The sequence below is a fragment of the Orbicella faveolata genome, unplaced genomic scaffold (assembly GCF_042242905.1).
Source record: "Orbicella faveolata isolate gen_17 unplaced genomic scaffold, um_ofav_v1 contig_13, whole genome shotgun sequence".
In the NCBI taxonomy this organism is placed as follows: domain Eukaryota; kingdom Metazoa; phylum Cnidaria; class Anthozoa; order Scleractinia; family Merulinidae; genus Orbicella; species Orbicella faveolata.
This window is the reverse complement of record NW_028301540.1, coordinates 29,742,151-29,758,619: the sequence shown is the minus strand read 5'-3', so window position 1 is coordinate 29,758,619 and position 16,469 is coordinate 29,742,151. Positions and strand designations below refer to the sequence as shown.

The 16,469-nt window shown below is 40.3% G+C and overlaps 2 protein-coding genes across 2 annotated transcripts in view; one reads left to right on the top strand and one right to left on the bottom strand.

Moving 5' to 3' along the window:
• Nucleotides 1-211: 211 nt before the first annotated feature.
• On the bottom strand, nt 212-7,199 carry LOC110055014 (mitochondrial substrate carrier family protein ucpB-like). The gene is made up of 3 exons (XM_089285349.1): nt 6,677-7,199; nt 4,430-4,592; nt 212-2,549 (listed from the first exon to the last, which is right to left on the bottom strand). Exons 1-3 carry the CDS (start codon nt 6,804-6,806, stop codon nt 1,862-1,864), a joined length of 981 nt encoding a protein of 326 aa, XP_089141475.1. The 5' UTR covers nt 6,807-7,199; the 3' UTR covers nt 212-1,861.
• Nucleotides 7,200-9,252: 2,053 nt separating this feature from the next.
• Nucleotides 9,253-16,469, top strand: part of LOC110055042 (uncharacterized) — a 59,349-nt gene continuing 52,132 nt past the window's right edge. Inside the window, exons 1-10 of the mRNA XM_089285347.1 lie at nt 9,253-9,531; nt 10,254-10,330; nt 11,166-11,216; nt 11,314-11,367; nt 11,528-11,611; nt 12,648-12,722; nt 14,813-14,857; nt 14,947-15,000; nt 15,489-15,542; nt 16,025-16,078. Of these exons, the coding sequence (XP_089141473.1) occupies nt 9,459-9,531; nt 10,254-10,330; nt 11,166-11,216; nt 11,314-11,367; nt 11,528-11,611; nt 12,648-12,722; nt 14,813-14,857; nt 14,947-15,000; nt 15,489-15,542; nt 16,025-16,078 (621 nt within the window). The 5' untranslated portion in view covers nt 9,253-9,458. The remainder of the gene's footprint in view (nt 9,532-10,253; nt 10,331-11,165; nt 11,217-11,313; nt 11,368-11,527; nt 11,612-12,647; nt 12,723-14,812; nt 14,858-14,946; nt 15,001-15,488; nt 15,543-16,024; nt 16,079-16,469) is intronic.

The following is a 16,469-nucleotide window of genomic DNA, read 5'->3' as shown; positions in this document are numbered from 1 at the left end:
CAAGGTGCACTCGTTTCCACCAATTCTTGTTAGGGGAAGATGCATCCATCGTTAAGGCGCTGAGGTTCCTTTTGGCAGAAATCTCCATCGTACAATTCAATTGTTTTTACGGAGAACCATATCGTTATCACGTGATCACTCACTTTTAGTAAAAATACGCAATCGAATTCAAAGGCGCGTAACACGGACAAACAATCCACTCCAACCGACGTCCGGAAATAACATTTTTTAATGAACTACAGTTTCAGTTGAGAAAGAACTGTCCCTAGTTCCAGTCAGTAACGAGGAGCTTTCAAAAGACTTCCACTGTTATTTGGAACAAAGTATGCTTGCCTCAATAGATTTTCTTTCCACGTCTAACGCGAAACTTGTAAATATATTTGTGGTTAAGAATTACGGCAATTACAAAAACCAAGTCCATGAACTCAAAGAACAAAATTTTCAACAGAGGTATTCTAAGCGTCTCAACATTAATAATTCATCAAGTTAAATCGAAGAAAATCACAACCGTGAAGGTTTCGATACCCGGTCTTAATTTGACGATTTTACTTCTCCATTTACTCCATAGTTTTTGTTTCGATTGAGAAGATATATCCAACACTCGGGACAGTGTTTCATCGGTTATCCAAACACCTGGAATTTCGTCAAAAATACTCCGCTGCGCGTCAAATTTTCAGTTCACTTCTAGGTGTTTGGATATCCGAGATGAAACACTGTCTCTCGTGTTAGATATTACGCGAAACATCTATGTCAGCGAAAATTTTCTGCCTGACTAGACGTTCAAATTGCACGTGTACAGACTAGAGCCAGTGTCAATATTATTCCTCTAACAACAGGTACACAGAAATAATAGCAAAATTGTTCTTCACAAGTTTGTAACTTCGTAGATATTGAACACTTGTTTTTACATTAATATGTACACAATGAAATGATTCGCCCTCGATTTCTCCAAGTTGCTTTGGCCTCGTCAACCATCACCTCATACGAATCTCGAGTTCAATCTAATTACTGGATGTAAATAGTCTGGATTTAGGCGCATGCTTTCTTACAGTGTTTTATAATAATAATAATAAAAAATACTTGTTAATAATTTGCATTGTACAAAAAGCCCTTCAAAACGAAGGAAATTTCAACATGACAGTTAACTAGTCCGGTAGGATTAATATTGATCCGGAAAGGAAAAAAAGGGATTTAATCAAAGACATACGGACTTAGGAGGTCTTAGGACGATAGCAAATTGCATAATCCGTGGCGCAGCTCATTTTTTGAGATGCTTAAAGAAGCTACGTCACGGTTTGTGCATCTTGAAAAGATTGGCCTAAATTTTTCAAGTTCGTCCTTTGTAGGTTTGTAATCCGTGTTAATCTTCTCCATCCTTAACCATCCTTGTTCTTTTCTGGTTTATTGTTACCTCTTTGGTGTTTTTCTATCTTAGTAAATCTACTATTTTCAGGTTTTCTTCAATTTAAAGGTAATTTTGTACGTGACCAAAATAACACAAATACTGTGACCGAACTTTAGCAAAATCGCGCGCGGATTGTATAGCTGCTTACACGCTCTCATAACAGTTCATTGAACAATTTTGAGGCTTTACAGCAATTTCCTTTAGTCTTCTTGGGAACTGCGTTATCAAATAGTATTTCGAAATCTTCCACCGAAACATTGGAACACGTCAATAGTATGTGGATGACAGCTCAGCCAATCAGATTGTAGCATTTGCATTAGACCATCAGACAGTAGAATTCTACAAAAACTCGAAAGAAACACGGAAAATGTTTACCATTTGATTTCTTAAACAAGGTTTCTCTACTCAGGTAGACTAAAGTGATCGTATTTTTCAAACACAGATTGAATCTTGAGTTTAAATTGGCTTCATACCCACAAAAGCTCTCAATTGTTCAAAAACAAAGAATGTCACCACCGTATGCGTACCAGTTCTTGTCCAGTTCGGTATAAACCCTTTGTAAAGCCCAAAGAGTCCTTCTTTGCGAACGGTCTTCACAATACAATCGATTGTTCCTCTATACAGTACGGGTTTCTTGTTGTGGTCTTTTTTCTGGTTCATGTACCTTGTACGAACCATGTCTATAGGCGATGTCACGCAGTTTGTAACGAAGCCTGCTATAGAGGACGCTACAATATGTAGAACAGGCCCTTCACTTAGTAGTTCGGCATTTAATATTGTGTGCTTAGCGTGGTCATATGATGACACCGCTGTAGCTGACACAAGTGCAGAACGTTTCACGGTAGCACTAACGCCCGTCCAAAGTCCACGAATTCCTTCGTTTGACACAATAGCCTGGAATGCATGAAGCGTGTGCCTGTACTCCCACTGATTACCCGAGGGTAATGACATCAAGCGAATCTTTATAACGTCAGTCGGACATGCTATTGCACTTCCAATAGCTCCAGCAATTGCTCCTGAACAGAGCTTTTTCCAGAGAGGTGTGTGGGCCGGGTCTGTCGCTCCAAACCACTCTTTAAGAGGTTCATACAAGCCCAGTCTCAATGTGCTGTAAGTTGCCTCTCTCATCAGTGAGGGGGTGATGCTAAAGTACAGTGAGAAACCAAAAAAGATAAGAAAAATTCGTTAAATCTTCCAGAGTCTGATAAACCCTGTGTCCAATAATTTGGTTCTTATCAGGACACGATTGATCATCGCAGTTATACACACAACTTAAGCAGCTGTGAAACTAAAGCCTAAAAAACATTCAGGCCTGAACGGGATTTGAACCCATGACCTCTGCGATACAGGTGCAGTACTCTACCAACTGAGTAACATGTATCAAGCCAACTGGGAGCTGGTGACGTTGCGAGTTCGTAATATACCTGTAGACGATGAAGAATACACGTGAATATATGAAACATCATATATTTGAACTGCGGAGAAAGATATGAAGACATGATTGATCATCGTAGTTATACACACAACTTCAGCAGTATGATCTTTCATACATTTGCTTGTATCTTCATCTTACATCTACTGGTATATTACGAACTCATAATGTGACCAGCTCCCAGCTGGCTTGATAGCTCAGTTGGTAGAGCAGTGCACCAGTATCGCAAAGGTCATGGGTTCCAAACCCATTCCAAGCCTGAATTTTTTTTCAGACTTTAATTTCACAGGTGCTTCAGCTGTGTATATAACTGCAATGATCAATCATGTCTTCATATTTCTCTCCACAGTTCAAATATATGATCTTTCATATGTTCACTTGAATTGTAGTCTCTGGTGTGCAAGGATCAACATTGTAAAATACATGAAGCCTAGGAATAATGTAGAAGGATAACTTGAATTTCTAACCGCAGGGCTGCATGTAGACATTAAATACAGCAAAAGAAAAAAAAATTCACAGTAAGTATTGCTTTACTAGGGTTAAATTTTATAGTCTATAGTTGAAAGTAGTAGATTAGTAAGTTTAAATGTACATGTATGTGTATGTAAAGTGATATAAAACATCTATGACAAACTATTTTTCGCTGGTATGCATTTCTTCACCTGGGTGGAGAGAGGCACTGTGAGAGTAATGTTTCTTGCCCAAGAACACAACAAAATGACCACGACCAGGACTTGAACCTGGACCTCTCGATCCGGAGGCAAGTGCACTAACCATGAGGCCATCGCGTCTCCTTATTTTATGTGCAGTATAACACAAAACATTTTCATGGTTCATGTACAAAACCTCTATGTGATCCATTCTGACCTCTGCCTTACACAAATTAGGATTCAAGTCTGGAATGTTTTTGCACCAGACTGTCTTAAGGGTTGTATACTTGAAGCTCTAATTTTTTCAACTGTCTATTCAACTGTAAAATATTTTCATGACACATTCCTCACCACGGTGAACAAAGCTGGGCAAGTGGCTTTCTGAACTACACCACATATTAACCTACAACTTCTAGTCACCTAAAAGGATTGAGACTTGACTGAGACGGTGGGAAAGTGTTAATTTCTGTGGCTCATTGCCACCACAGAGCAAATAGATCACCAAGGCAGTTAAATTTACAACTAGTTTAGACAAAACAAGGGTGGAGGCACAGTGGCCTCGTGGTTAGTGCAGTTGACCCCGGATTGTCATTGAGTGGTCCGGGTTCAAGCCCTGGCCAGGGACATTGTGTTGTGTTCTTGGGCAGGACACTTAACTCTCACAGTGCCCCTGTCCACCCAGGTGTACATTGTACAAATGGGTACCGGCAACTTTAATCCCGGGGGTAACCTTAAGATGGACTAGCATCCCATCCAGGGGGGAGTAGAAATACTCATAGTCACTTCATGCTACAGAAACCGGGATAAGCTCTGTTCTGATGTGCCACTTGGCTCCTATGCAGACTTTACCTTTTAGTTTACACAAAGACAAAACGAGCTGACACTTTAAGCCAGTTTTCAGCCACAGCTGAATCTCTGGATGTTCTGGTGAACAGGACTTACCCTTTGTAAAGACCACGTAATCCTTCTTCTTGAGCAATCCTTACTGCTCCTCTTATCAAACCACGATAATAGCGATTATGAAATATGTTTCTGCTCTCATGTTGGGAACCTAATTCATTTTCCAGCTGCATTCGTGTCTTGATCACATCAATAGGATTTGTAACTTAAAGAAAACAAAGCAGTTAGTTTTATAATCAAGTACAGCATCAATTTTTGTAGCCATTATAACTACGACAAGGGGAATTACTCTTTTTATATGGCTAGCTCTTCAAGGGGGCGAGATGAACCAAATCCTGTGCTGTGATTGGCTACCCGAGCAGGCAAGATAGTGCTATCCTGCCCACTTGGGACTACCTGCTGTGCGCCGCACAAATTTCCCTGATAGCCATACAATAAATTCTTTATTGACAAAGCTTGTTTGATCAAGATGGCTGGATATTGGCCTCATTCTTTTTTGCTAGTTTATGGATCTTGACTCTGTCTCAGTCCACAACCACACAAAAAGAGAACTTGGCCAATGACCAGCCATCCTGACCTCACACTTTGTCAATAACCCATATGTATCGCCATCAAAATTTGAAGAGTGATTCAGATACAAGACTTGTTCAAACTTAGACATCACCAAACAGATTTGATCTGCAACCAAGGACAGTGGAAACTAGTGCAACAAAAGTGCCCAGGAACTGAAAGATTGTGCTCGTTATCATGAACGATTGTTAGAAACCAGACCCCTTCATTAACTGAGTCAATTAAGGAAATTGTTTTATTAGAGGCTATACCACTGTGCACTTTTTCAACTCTGCAGGCACTGTATTCATCACTGGATAGACATGTGAGTGAAATGTTTTTTATCCTTTCATCTTTTCACTATGTAGGTGTTTACATCATTTTGCTACATATCCATTTACAGTACTGTAATTGTAGTACTCTACAGTCCATTTCCTGTCTTTAAAAACTCTAATCAGGGTTTTAATCACTCAAAAATTTGTGTAGTTCAGTGTCTGTTGTAGCCAAGTTCAGTTAAACCTGCATTAAGTTGATGACACCTGTAGGAATCTAGAGTGAGGGAAATCAATACATTTCTTTCAAACTTGTATTGTGGTCAGATAACGAGTCGCTCGTGTCAGAAATGCAAAGGTTGACACCAGTGTCATGGGAGTTTATGGTTTAAACCTCCCCCTCCTTCTGAAAATTCAAGTTCAACTTCATATTTTCCAATTTATTAAAAAATTTTGAAAACTGATATCCCATCAACATGGTAAATTCTAAATAACCTTCTATGAGGTAGGCACGGGGATGGAGTTTTTTGAAAACACACAATAATTGTGTCTCCAAAATTATTTAAAACCAGTTAAAAGATCAGTTGGTGTATATGTATAACACAAGATTCATGTAATTCATGGCACCTGGCTAAGAAAGACTGTAGTGCCTAGAGAGTTGCCTGGAAATCATAAGGGCTGAAAAAAATTCAATATTTTTAATTTTCTACACGGTCATCTCAAATTCTTCCATATCTCAAACCCAAATCATTTTCCTTTGGATGTGCTTTTCAGTCATTTACTATCAGTTATCTTAAACCCCCACTACCTCCAACTAGTTTTCGTTTTCTTGAGATAGCTGGGACCGTTATAATACAGTAACCCTAGGTTAATTAAAGTAAGAAAAGTGAAGGTTTTAGCTTATAATATTTTCACGAGGGTGACAAACTGTTTTGCATTGATGACTCGTGGCCCTCAGCTAACAAAGTAATAATACAATGCCAGAACTTAACCACACGGTTCGATGTAGAAAGTGACAAAACAAGGACTTGTTTCATAAGACCTATAAGCAGTACTGAAATATATAAGACCTTCACTTCGTCTGATGCAATATGCTAATTTTATTGCATGAATAATTTTATCAATACTGTCTTACCTTGCAGGCTTAAAATGTGTTGCTCGACAAAGGTTGAAAACAGCTATTACAAGTCAAACAGTGCCACAAGATGCCTTTTGATAATGATTGGTAATATGCGAGGACGTTTCGACGGAAAATAGTTTTACTTGAGCTTAGTAAGAAATTTAACTCTCTGAATGTTGATCACGACACCGGTAGCACTTTATAAGCTTAATTTTTCTCTCCCGAAGGAGGTACGTAATCTCATTCCCAAATCGTATGAAGTACATTTTCAGTTAAACGATACCAAGTGCAAGCTCTAACTAAGTTTAAGTCTTAACTTTTAACTCTTAACTTTTAAAATTAGCTTACCTGTCGCCGCACACATGCAGGAAAGCCCACTCAAAGCGAACCGAACCAGATCTTCATGTTCTTTACTCGGCTCAAGTGCTTGCCTCTTTTCAAGTGTTTGAGGTCTTTTTTCGCATAAGCCAGCCGCCATTTGGTGCCTGGAACGTACCTTTCAATTGACGAACATCTCTAGCTGCTCACCAGAAAGTCCCTTTAAACACGTCGGAAAGTAAGTCTTCAAATCATGTAGCTATAAAGCTTCACACGCTTCGCTGGGTAGAACTACCGTAATCCGACGCTGACCCACTGCTGATACACTCCTGCCAAAGCCAAAGGGAAGCTGAAAAATTTGAGCGGAATCCCAAAGTGAAGGAAAGTCGTTCCGTATTATAAAACAAGTCAAAGATCTCTCAAAACTATCAGTTCCACGAACTAAAACAAAACGAAACCTATACTGGCGAAAATGGCCGCAAAATTTGGCGCACATGGAACAGGAAGCTTGAGCGTGATTGATTTGAAATGGCGCTTCACGCAACACGTGAATGCGTGTCTTACAACACGTGATCTTGATCACGTAATATATATGGGTCACTGACCAAGTATGAGTCAAGATGGCTGGATATTGGCCAACTTCTTTTTTTGCGTGTTTATGGACCGAGACGGAGTCGAGGTCCATAAACACGCAAAAAAAAGAACGAGGCCAATATCCAGCCATCTTGGCCGAACAAGCCTGGTCAATAAAGGATTTATTATATGGCTTTCGGAGAAATTTTCTTGCGGGACACGGCGGGTAGTCCCGAGCGGGCAAGATAGCTCCATCTTGTCCGCTCGGGTAGCCAATCACAGCGCAGGATTTGATTCATCTTGCCCGCTCACGGAGCTAACCATATAATAAGTAAATTTTTCCAAGCCTAAAAGCGGAGCTTCTGCTAGTTCTAGCCTGGTCCAGGCTCTCGGTAATTGGGCTTTCGTTAGTTACCGAGAGCCTGGAACAGGCTGGGTTGTTCGAAAGCCGGTTAACTTTAACCCAGGATTAAACGTTAACTGAAGTATGATTTTTTCTTGTTTAAAAATGTTTTTCACCTCTTACGTTTGGCGTAGTTTAAGATTACTACAGCTCAAAACTGAAGGACAAACAATATAAACAGAACACCAAAAAGTTACAAAACTGAAATCAAAATTCTCGCTAATCCTGGGTTAGCTTAATCGGGCTTTGAACAACCCGGCCCAATCTAACCCAGGATAAACGAGAATTTTGATTCAAGTTTTTCTTTCACTTGGCGGTGTGTTTTTCTGCTTAGAGTGTTTGGCCTTTTGAATTTGAATAATCTCAAACTACACAAAACATAAGTAGTGAAAAACATATATTTTTATGCAAGAAAAATTTATTCTTCGGTTAACTTTTAATCCTAGGTTAGCGTTTTACAGTCAAACCAAGTGAAGTGTACCCCTCAAGATTACATTAATGAATTGATTATTTAAATATCGAAGCCGCTAATCGTTTCAAGAATGTAGTAATGAATTGATTATTTGAATATTGAACTCGCCAGTCATTTCAAAAATCAATATTAAATTGGTTTTTTTGAACATTAAACCCATTAGCCGTGTTCTTGGAACGACTAGTGGGTTCAATTTTCCAATAATCAATTCATTATTGCATTCTTGAAACGACTAGCGGGTTCAGTATTCAAATAATCAATTCATTAATGTAAATCTTGAGGGGTAAGCCTCACTTGGTTTGACTGTAACCGGCTCAGGGGCGCATCCGGAAAGCCGTAGAAAAGTCTCATCTCAAACCTTATGATTACAGAGCTGTTTTATTCATGTAGTCTTAATATGAACAGAGGTTCCCTTCATACAAGAAGTTTCAAACGTATACACCTCTCTCTCTTTAGAAACAGATTAACTGAAAATGGCTTTGCGGGCCGGAAAGGTTCCCGAAGCTTTCGAGAAACGGGCCCCAGTTCCGAACAACCTGGCCCTGATTACAGCAAGTTAACCTAGTTTGAGCCCGCGATCCAATCGAAAAGCTGGTACTTGATCAGCGGGTAACTTCACTGAAAACACGTTACCTCAATGAGCTCAAAACTTGATCCCGCAATATGGTCACTTGATACTGGTCAGCGGATACCTAACTTGACTATAAAATGGATATCCAATATCATAACCAAGGCCGCATGTCCTATTAACGCTAAGTGCGACGTCGTAACCTTCGTCGTCGTGCGTAACGAGCACCCCGTCCTTTCATGATATGAGAGTCTCCCCCCCCCCCCCCGGGCCGCCAATTTGTTCGGACATAAAATCCCAAACATGTACCGTACTTTATATGTACCCGGGTTTTGTACTTTAATCACAGGTAGCCCAACTAAAAGCTCAGTATGAGAGCGTCATAATAACGACATGCATATACAGTGTAGGAGTTCAACCCACAACTAGGTTGAAATTGTTATGAAACAAAAAATGCTTTCTTTCATACTTCTCATCCATAAATTACTTAAATCTCTTCGATTTGACTTTTTTTTTCTCCCAGGAGGTCTCTTTCATGACTTGACCCCATACGATATACAGACATTTATCGCAACTCGAATTACACGCAAGTGTGATAACGTACACACTTGGCCTTTGTGCGAACCACATTTTACGTGTGACAGACACAGTTTGCGTGCTTGCAAACGTCTGCTGAGGCTCGTTGTTGATCCAAGTCCGTTCGCCCATCATCCCTTTCTTTGCGGCAAAGAGGTGACGCCAGCCAAGTCCAAATCCACGCTTTGAAACTGAGTCAAGCACTGGCAAGCGCGCAGCGATGTATTCTGGCGTGATATTGCTACTGCTATGGCTCAGCGCTTCGATGTGGATAACTGGAAGATGTAGTGAAAGTAAGAGAATTTTCATCTGTTTGTGTTACCTTATAAATTTCCTTTAGCCGGTATACTCGTTATTCTCTGATCAGAATAGTTCTCGGTGTACATTTGTGTTCAAAGAATTCCTAACCGATGAAATTGGCAGAATTGGCCAAAGTTGTATTCTATAATTTTTCTCGAAATGAAAGCCTGAGTCATGTCATTCTGCCACATGCTGCAGAGACAGGGACACCATATCGCATCAAAGGTGTATCAGTTTTCTCCCTAACTCAGAGGGCTTATTGTTTCAGACAATGTCCTTCACAATCCGATGCACGAGGTTAAGTTAGCAGCGTCGGTTAGATTAGTGGAATCATGTTAGACACATGTCAGCATTTTATACCAAGGAGAATTTGGTGCTTGAGACATTTTGTAGACTGTTCCCAGAGATTTTCTTGCTTCTCTCCTTTTCTAGCAAGAATTTGAAAAGAGAAAACCTCGGGAATCAGGCTTGACCTATTTACATCAAACCAATTTAAATAATAAAGTTAATACAGATCTTCTTTGTGAGCCCTGTTGAAATATTCCTCCACCGTGTGGTTTCGTTACCGAAATCTGTTTTTATGCTTGCGGTGTTTTATACTCAACAAAGTAAACTACGATTTTCACGTTTCCATCGATTTGACAGAAATTTGAACAAAATATACTAGTAACCAAGATTGATTGACAGTTGATCCCGCCGTGTTTGTCTGGTTTAGGCAGCTTTAAGGAGAACCAGGACTCATTACCAAGGAGAGTAAGGCGACAACAACCAGATGTCACGGACGGGGGACAGGTAACTTTTTAACCCGGGAGGGGGAGGGGGTGGGGTACTTCCAGAAAAATTGGTTGGGGATGTGCGGCCCGCTTCCCAAAACCCATACGCTATTTAAAGGAACTATGTCACGGTTTGGGCATCTTGAAAAGCTTGGCCAAAATTTTTCAAGTCCGTCGTTCGTAATCCGTGTAAATCTTCTCCATCTTAATTAACCATCCTTGTTCCTTTCTTGTTCCTTTATGGCGTATCATTATCCCTTTGGTGTTTTTCTATCTATGTAAACTACTATTTTCTGATTTCCTTCAATTTCGAAGTAATTTTGTAAGTGGCTTGAGTTCCTTTAAGACCAAAATCTGTGATTTTCCCTACTCTACGTACGGCCTGACTAAAAATTTGATACCCTATTTAATACCTGATCCTTAAATTAAAACCCTATTTCAGACCTGCCTTGTAATCAGTTCCCTAATTCAAACCATTGTGAAGGGCTTTTGTTGATGGTCTTATCGATAATGGTGAAAAAGTAGCTTCTTCTAAAAAGCATACCGAATTTAAGACTAGGATGCAAAAGCCATACCCTATTTGAGACCAAAATGGCCAAAATCGATACCCTGCTTCTGACCAAAACGGCTGAAAAACCAGACCCTTAAGGCCCGCAAATACCTATATAGCCCATACAAGGAAGTAACCCCCTCCCGGGTTTTTTTAAATGCGACATCTTTTGTACTGCGAATAAAAGCACTCCAAGTCCGGGACAAGACATTTTGTTTGTTTTTTGTTATTGTTTTTTTTTCCAACACACGTCTGCTTTACCATTGGAGCTATGCCAAATATATTTTTCTCGCTGAATTTTCAGCTCGTCACAGTTATTGGGGAACCGGGAGAGGACGGAGTCAGCGGAGAAAGGGTTTGTAATTAATGTGATTTTCCATTTCATTCACGAATGGACAATTAGGTTAAGGCCCTCCAGACTTTATTGAATTTGTAAATGTAAACTGCTGCAGGGTTTTTCCGGACTTACTGGTCAGCCAGGGAGATCTGGACCAAGAGGATCACGGGTAAGTCAAGATAACTTGGGTTTTATACCATAGGGCGTCAAATCAGGGACGTCAGCACCCATTTTTACTGCGCATTCTTACTGCGAACGTGATTCATGTGGCAACGTCACGCTACGTCATACATCAAGTGAAACATGTTTTCTTCCATTGCTTTCAACAGGGTCCAGCTGGCAGGAGAGGTCGTCCGGGGATAACAGGACCTCCTGGCCCACCCGGCCATCCCGGAGCCCCCGGAAACACTGTGGTAAGTGACGGCTATGTAAACTGACGATTTAATGTTAGCAAATTTATTTTTACTGTTAAAATAGGGTCGCGAAAGTTACATTACTTGCAAAAAATTTCGGACGAAAAAGTGTAGGAAAATATAACCGTGTGAAATATTTACAGTGCAGTATAAGACCTTTAAATAGCTCCAAAGCCACTAGTTTCCTTTATGGAGCGAACTCTGGTTGAGACAAGGCTTGAGATACGTAACGGCTTAACAGAATTTTTCTTATTTTCTTGTCGGTGTATCTATAAAACCTTGAGGGTGCAGTAAAACTATATCATTTTCACAGATATTCTTCCAGATTAAAACGTGTTTGGTAAGCGTAAATTTAGGTTAGCTATGTTTCGGCAAAGTGTCAGAAATTGTTGATCGAAATTTGTCCGAAATGAGATGAAAAGTGTCCGAAAATTAAACGTCCGGAATAAACTGAACGTCCAAATTCTTTGCAAGCAATGTAAACCAAAAACCTGTGCCACAGCGAAGAGAACAATTAACGGGAGAGGCTAAAGGAAAGTCGACAACGTGGTAGAGGAACGCAGTGAAGGAGTTGCCACTTAATTCTCTTCCACAGTGGGCCGGGCGTACATGATTCAAAAAAAGAAACTCTCTTTAGACATCCCTTAATTTTGTGAACAAAATTTGGCAACAACTTCGCGGGGTACGTCGTTTTCCCGCCAGAAATGTCAAGTTAGAGAATGACAAGTTCTATATTGTTGCCAAGTGTCAGGCTATTTGCCTGAAACTGCTCCAAAAGCAGTTTGTACCTTGCCGATTTTTGAAACCTATACGCCTATACTGTCCCATTTTGTCCAACCCTTTGAGTCGCGCTCACCAGCACTCAGACTGCTCCCTCTTTCTGCTGCGGAATCCTAGATGAAGTTTATCGCTCGAGACAGGAGCATTTCACTTATGCTCCTGCTTGGGACGAGGTTCTTTTCTGAACTGGATATATATCCATGACTTGTTCAAATAATTATTTCTTATTTTATACTTATCATGTAATCTTTTGTAGTACGAGTCGACTCCCGGTGAAAAGGGACCTGTAGTCCGTCCGATCATCCAAACAGCAGGATCAATAACAAGAAAGGTACTGGATTTAGAGTCCTTTTTTGGGTAGTCACGCAGTACTTCTCCCCACACGTGACGAGTTGCTTGGAGGACGAAATAATGCCGGCCTCCAAGCTCTTCGAAGATGGAGGGCAGAATGCTTCCCAAAAAGAAATTGTTCAAGACAAAATCCCATTTGCTTTTGGAAAAAGCACCATAAAAAATTCACCCTTGATAAATGGCTTCTGTCAGGAGCCATAATCGGGGACGGAGACCGTAAGCGCGCGCCATTTCTAGTATTGGGGTTGTCCCCATGATATGGGACAATAATTCTATTTTTAGAACAAATTGCGCCATCGCCGGAGGCACACGCGCGTACATACTGCGAGGATTTTTGCGGATGTCGCGCGGAAGAAATGGCGTCCGAAATTCCTGAAATTTTTCATGTTTTTGGCCCACAACTCAACGCGTTTACGTCTGTTGGAATTTTGCTTAAGTATTTTCGTCGTAAGCTGCTCCAGTTTGAGTGAAGTAAGACAGTGTCGAATTTAGGTATGTTCCGCTTTAAGCTTAGATATATATCGCTGACCAAGTTGTGTTCTGACGGATGCTTCTTTTACATGAGCTGTACATTACTCCACTTTAAATCTCACATACGTTGAAGATTAACAGCTTTTCCATTACACAGCAAAAAACAGCTGGATATGTTGAGATATAGCAGAGCTTCAGGACTTCATAGTTTCCTAGCTCCACTTGCCACACGCTTGCGAGGAATTTGCCAGTCTATCACGACCGATAGGTAAAACAAAATAATTGCTAGTTTGAGTTTCGCCTGAATTGTGAGCAACGCTTGACGTTTCATCAAGGCCCAAAAACTTTACGTCCGTAGAGACTGCTCAGTTTTATTCGTGTAAAAATCCAGTAAATTTTCTGTTGTCGATGAATGAGAGCGCCCGCCGATGCATGTTTTGTTTTTGTACAGTCAGTAAACATGACAAATTGTACTTCCGCCGCACTTTCGTGTGAAAACGTACATCGAACTCAAACAATGACTGTATAGTTTTAAATATGTTTAAGATTGATAAATGTTTGAGAACATATTAAAAGCTAAGCTGAAAATATGCGAATAAAGCAAAAAAAATCAGCAAAGTTACGATGACGCTTTCTTTAATCAACTTCGAATAACGATTTCGACTTTGTTGATCGAGTTTAAAATATCAAAACTCCTTGTCTATTTTCATTTTCGCAATGTAAAACTTCACTATGCTTATGCTGAAGAAACACACATGATGTTAGTAGCCTTTTTTGCGTTCGTGAAATTTGTTACAGCATCTCAGCACAAAAGATAACGAAAGAAATCTTTGTCAAGATTTGCTGACAATTGAAAAACCGACTCGGGCTTGAAAGTGCACGAGCTGCAGTATGCAAATGAGCTAATTGTACGCGTCAGACTTTCCTTTCAAAAACTTTTGCAAACTCACCAAAGAAGTAGAAACAATAAGAAACCATCAAAACAGGTTTTGGTTATGATTAACCATTGTCCGAGAAACTCACAAATTAACTCGATACCAGAGTAGAGAGTTTTCTTGCTATATTCTTAAGTCAGAACAAACGCAAAAACATACGCGTAAGCTTACAACTAGCGCGAGCAGATCTTATTATTCATTCCCAGCGCGAGATTGAAGTCTTGTTTTCGGCCCTGAAAAACCCACCTTTTCCGTTGGCTCAGAGCATAAAACTACATATAAGCGCCCTGGTTCTTAGTCCCTGCCTTATTCCCTGCCATCGCTGTGAAAAATACGCAAGAGAATCTCTCAACTCTCACCATTTGATCATGCAACGTGACAACATCCACGCGAGAACCCCGGACATGTGCGTGGATCCGCGCGGGTATATGACGTCAGGATGGCGCAATTTGTTCTAAAAATAGAAAAATTGTCCCATATCATAGGTACGCGCGGATCCCAAGACTTACGGTCTCCGTCCCCGATTATGGCTCCTGCTTCTGTATCGCATATACAACTCCTTGCTTGTGTTAGCTTCCTTTTGACCTTTGCCAAATTAAAAAATTGTCTTGGTAACAAAAGATGATTTAACACGTGATAGATTTTGTATTTTAAATATTTTTAGGAAGTGAAGGGAAGTCGAGGTCTTCAAGGACTCCCTGGCCAGAGGGTTCGTATTTTTTATTCCGATTTTTTCTTCTTAATGTCCGTATAATTGTGCATATCGTGTAAATACAGTGTGCTTTTTTCCTTTACTAGGGTCAGGAAGGGTTGACAGGAGACCAAGGAAAAGCTGGTGAAAACGGCGTTAATGTAAGTGCGCCGCCATTTCTATCTCCAATATTATTTCGTCTTAACCTTGGCTTTAGCCCTTTTACGTGCCTATCTTCAATTTGACAAAAAAAGCGGAGGTGATACTCTTCTTCCTGGAGAGACCCGGGGTTTTTGTCGCCAGCTATCACTGCTGACGGACCAACGTCCCAAGACTGTAGTTGATTTGGATCTAGTGCACACTAGGTCTTATTTTACGGGAGTTTTCAGAGATTTCTATTCACCCGGTGTCCTTGGTTTCCCCTAGTTCCATCCTCTTTAGTTTTTTTGAAAAACGTAGTCAGTGGAACCTTTCATTCACCCCAGTGTTCCGTACAAGCCAGAATTTACTTCAACCTGAAAACCGCTGTTTTTCAGGGTGAGCCAGTAACCTGTGTTTGGTTTTGTTGGATGATCTTAGATAAATATAAAAATTAATTTACTTGACGGCAGTCTGCTTAAATCTAAAGAAATACATACTGTGATTTTAGGGCGAGCCCGGAGTTCCCGGTACCCCTGGCCTACCGGGCTTTGATGGAATTCGGGTAAGTTCGCAGCGATATCTCTCGCTCCGTTAATCAAAATTTAATTTGATTCGATAAACGCATAATATGTAGCACAAAATGTTAGACTCCAAGACATTCCTTTTCTCTCTTGAAAAGAAAACCGTAGCTGAACGTGAATAAAAGGAGAAAGTAGATCTAACTCCTCTCTCTGGACTCACTCGACGAAATTTGCACTTTTTCCGGAATGTTTAATTTATATCATACCGGGATCTCAAAACACACGCAAAAAAGTGACTGTTTTGAATTTGTTTTCGAGGGGAATGTAACACTTAAGCTAAAAATCGAAGCCCGAGATTCTCGGATCTGTTATTACCCGGTATCCTTAGGCATTTCCGTGATTTAGGCCCTTGGTTCTTAATGTAATTCGAAGTATGGTTGCTTCAAAGGTGCGAGGGATTTTTTTTCGCTGTGCTAAGTGTCGATCCCCTTTAACTAACCAACTAATACTTGGATTTCTACAGGGAAAGAGAGGAAAGCCGGGTAAACAAGGTCTTCCTGGATTAAAAGGATATCAGGTGAGCTGGTTATTTAGCTTGGAATTGTTTTGTTCTCTTAATAGACCGGAGGTGAGTGGAATTGAGACCCTTCATCTCTATGCGTGAGCTCTATTTTTAAGTGGCGTTGGAAGATCTGCATCGCATTAAATGGTTTTCCCAATGTTTTGAGAACTTTGTCCATTCACTCAGCAATCTATAAGTTTCAACCTGTAAGCGTTATCGGTTTCTTTTAGGTCTTCTGGCAACTTAAGTTCTTGCGTTTTTTTTCATCACATGGTTTGTGTTTTTAGCTGATCTAACGCTCACTCTGATTGGCTAACTTTAGGACGTTATTATCCCGTAATACTCACTGTTAAAAATTATAAAATAATGTAAAGTAAAAGATAATATCTTTTCTTTGGTCGTCACG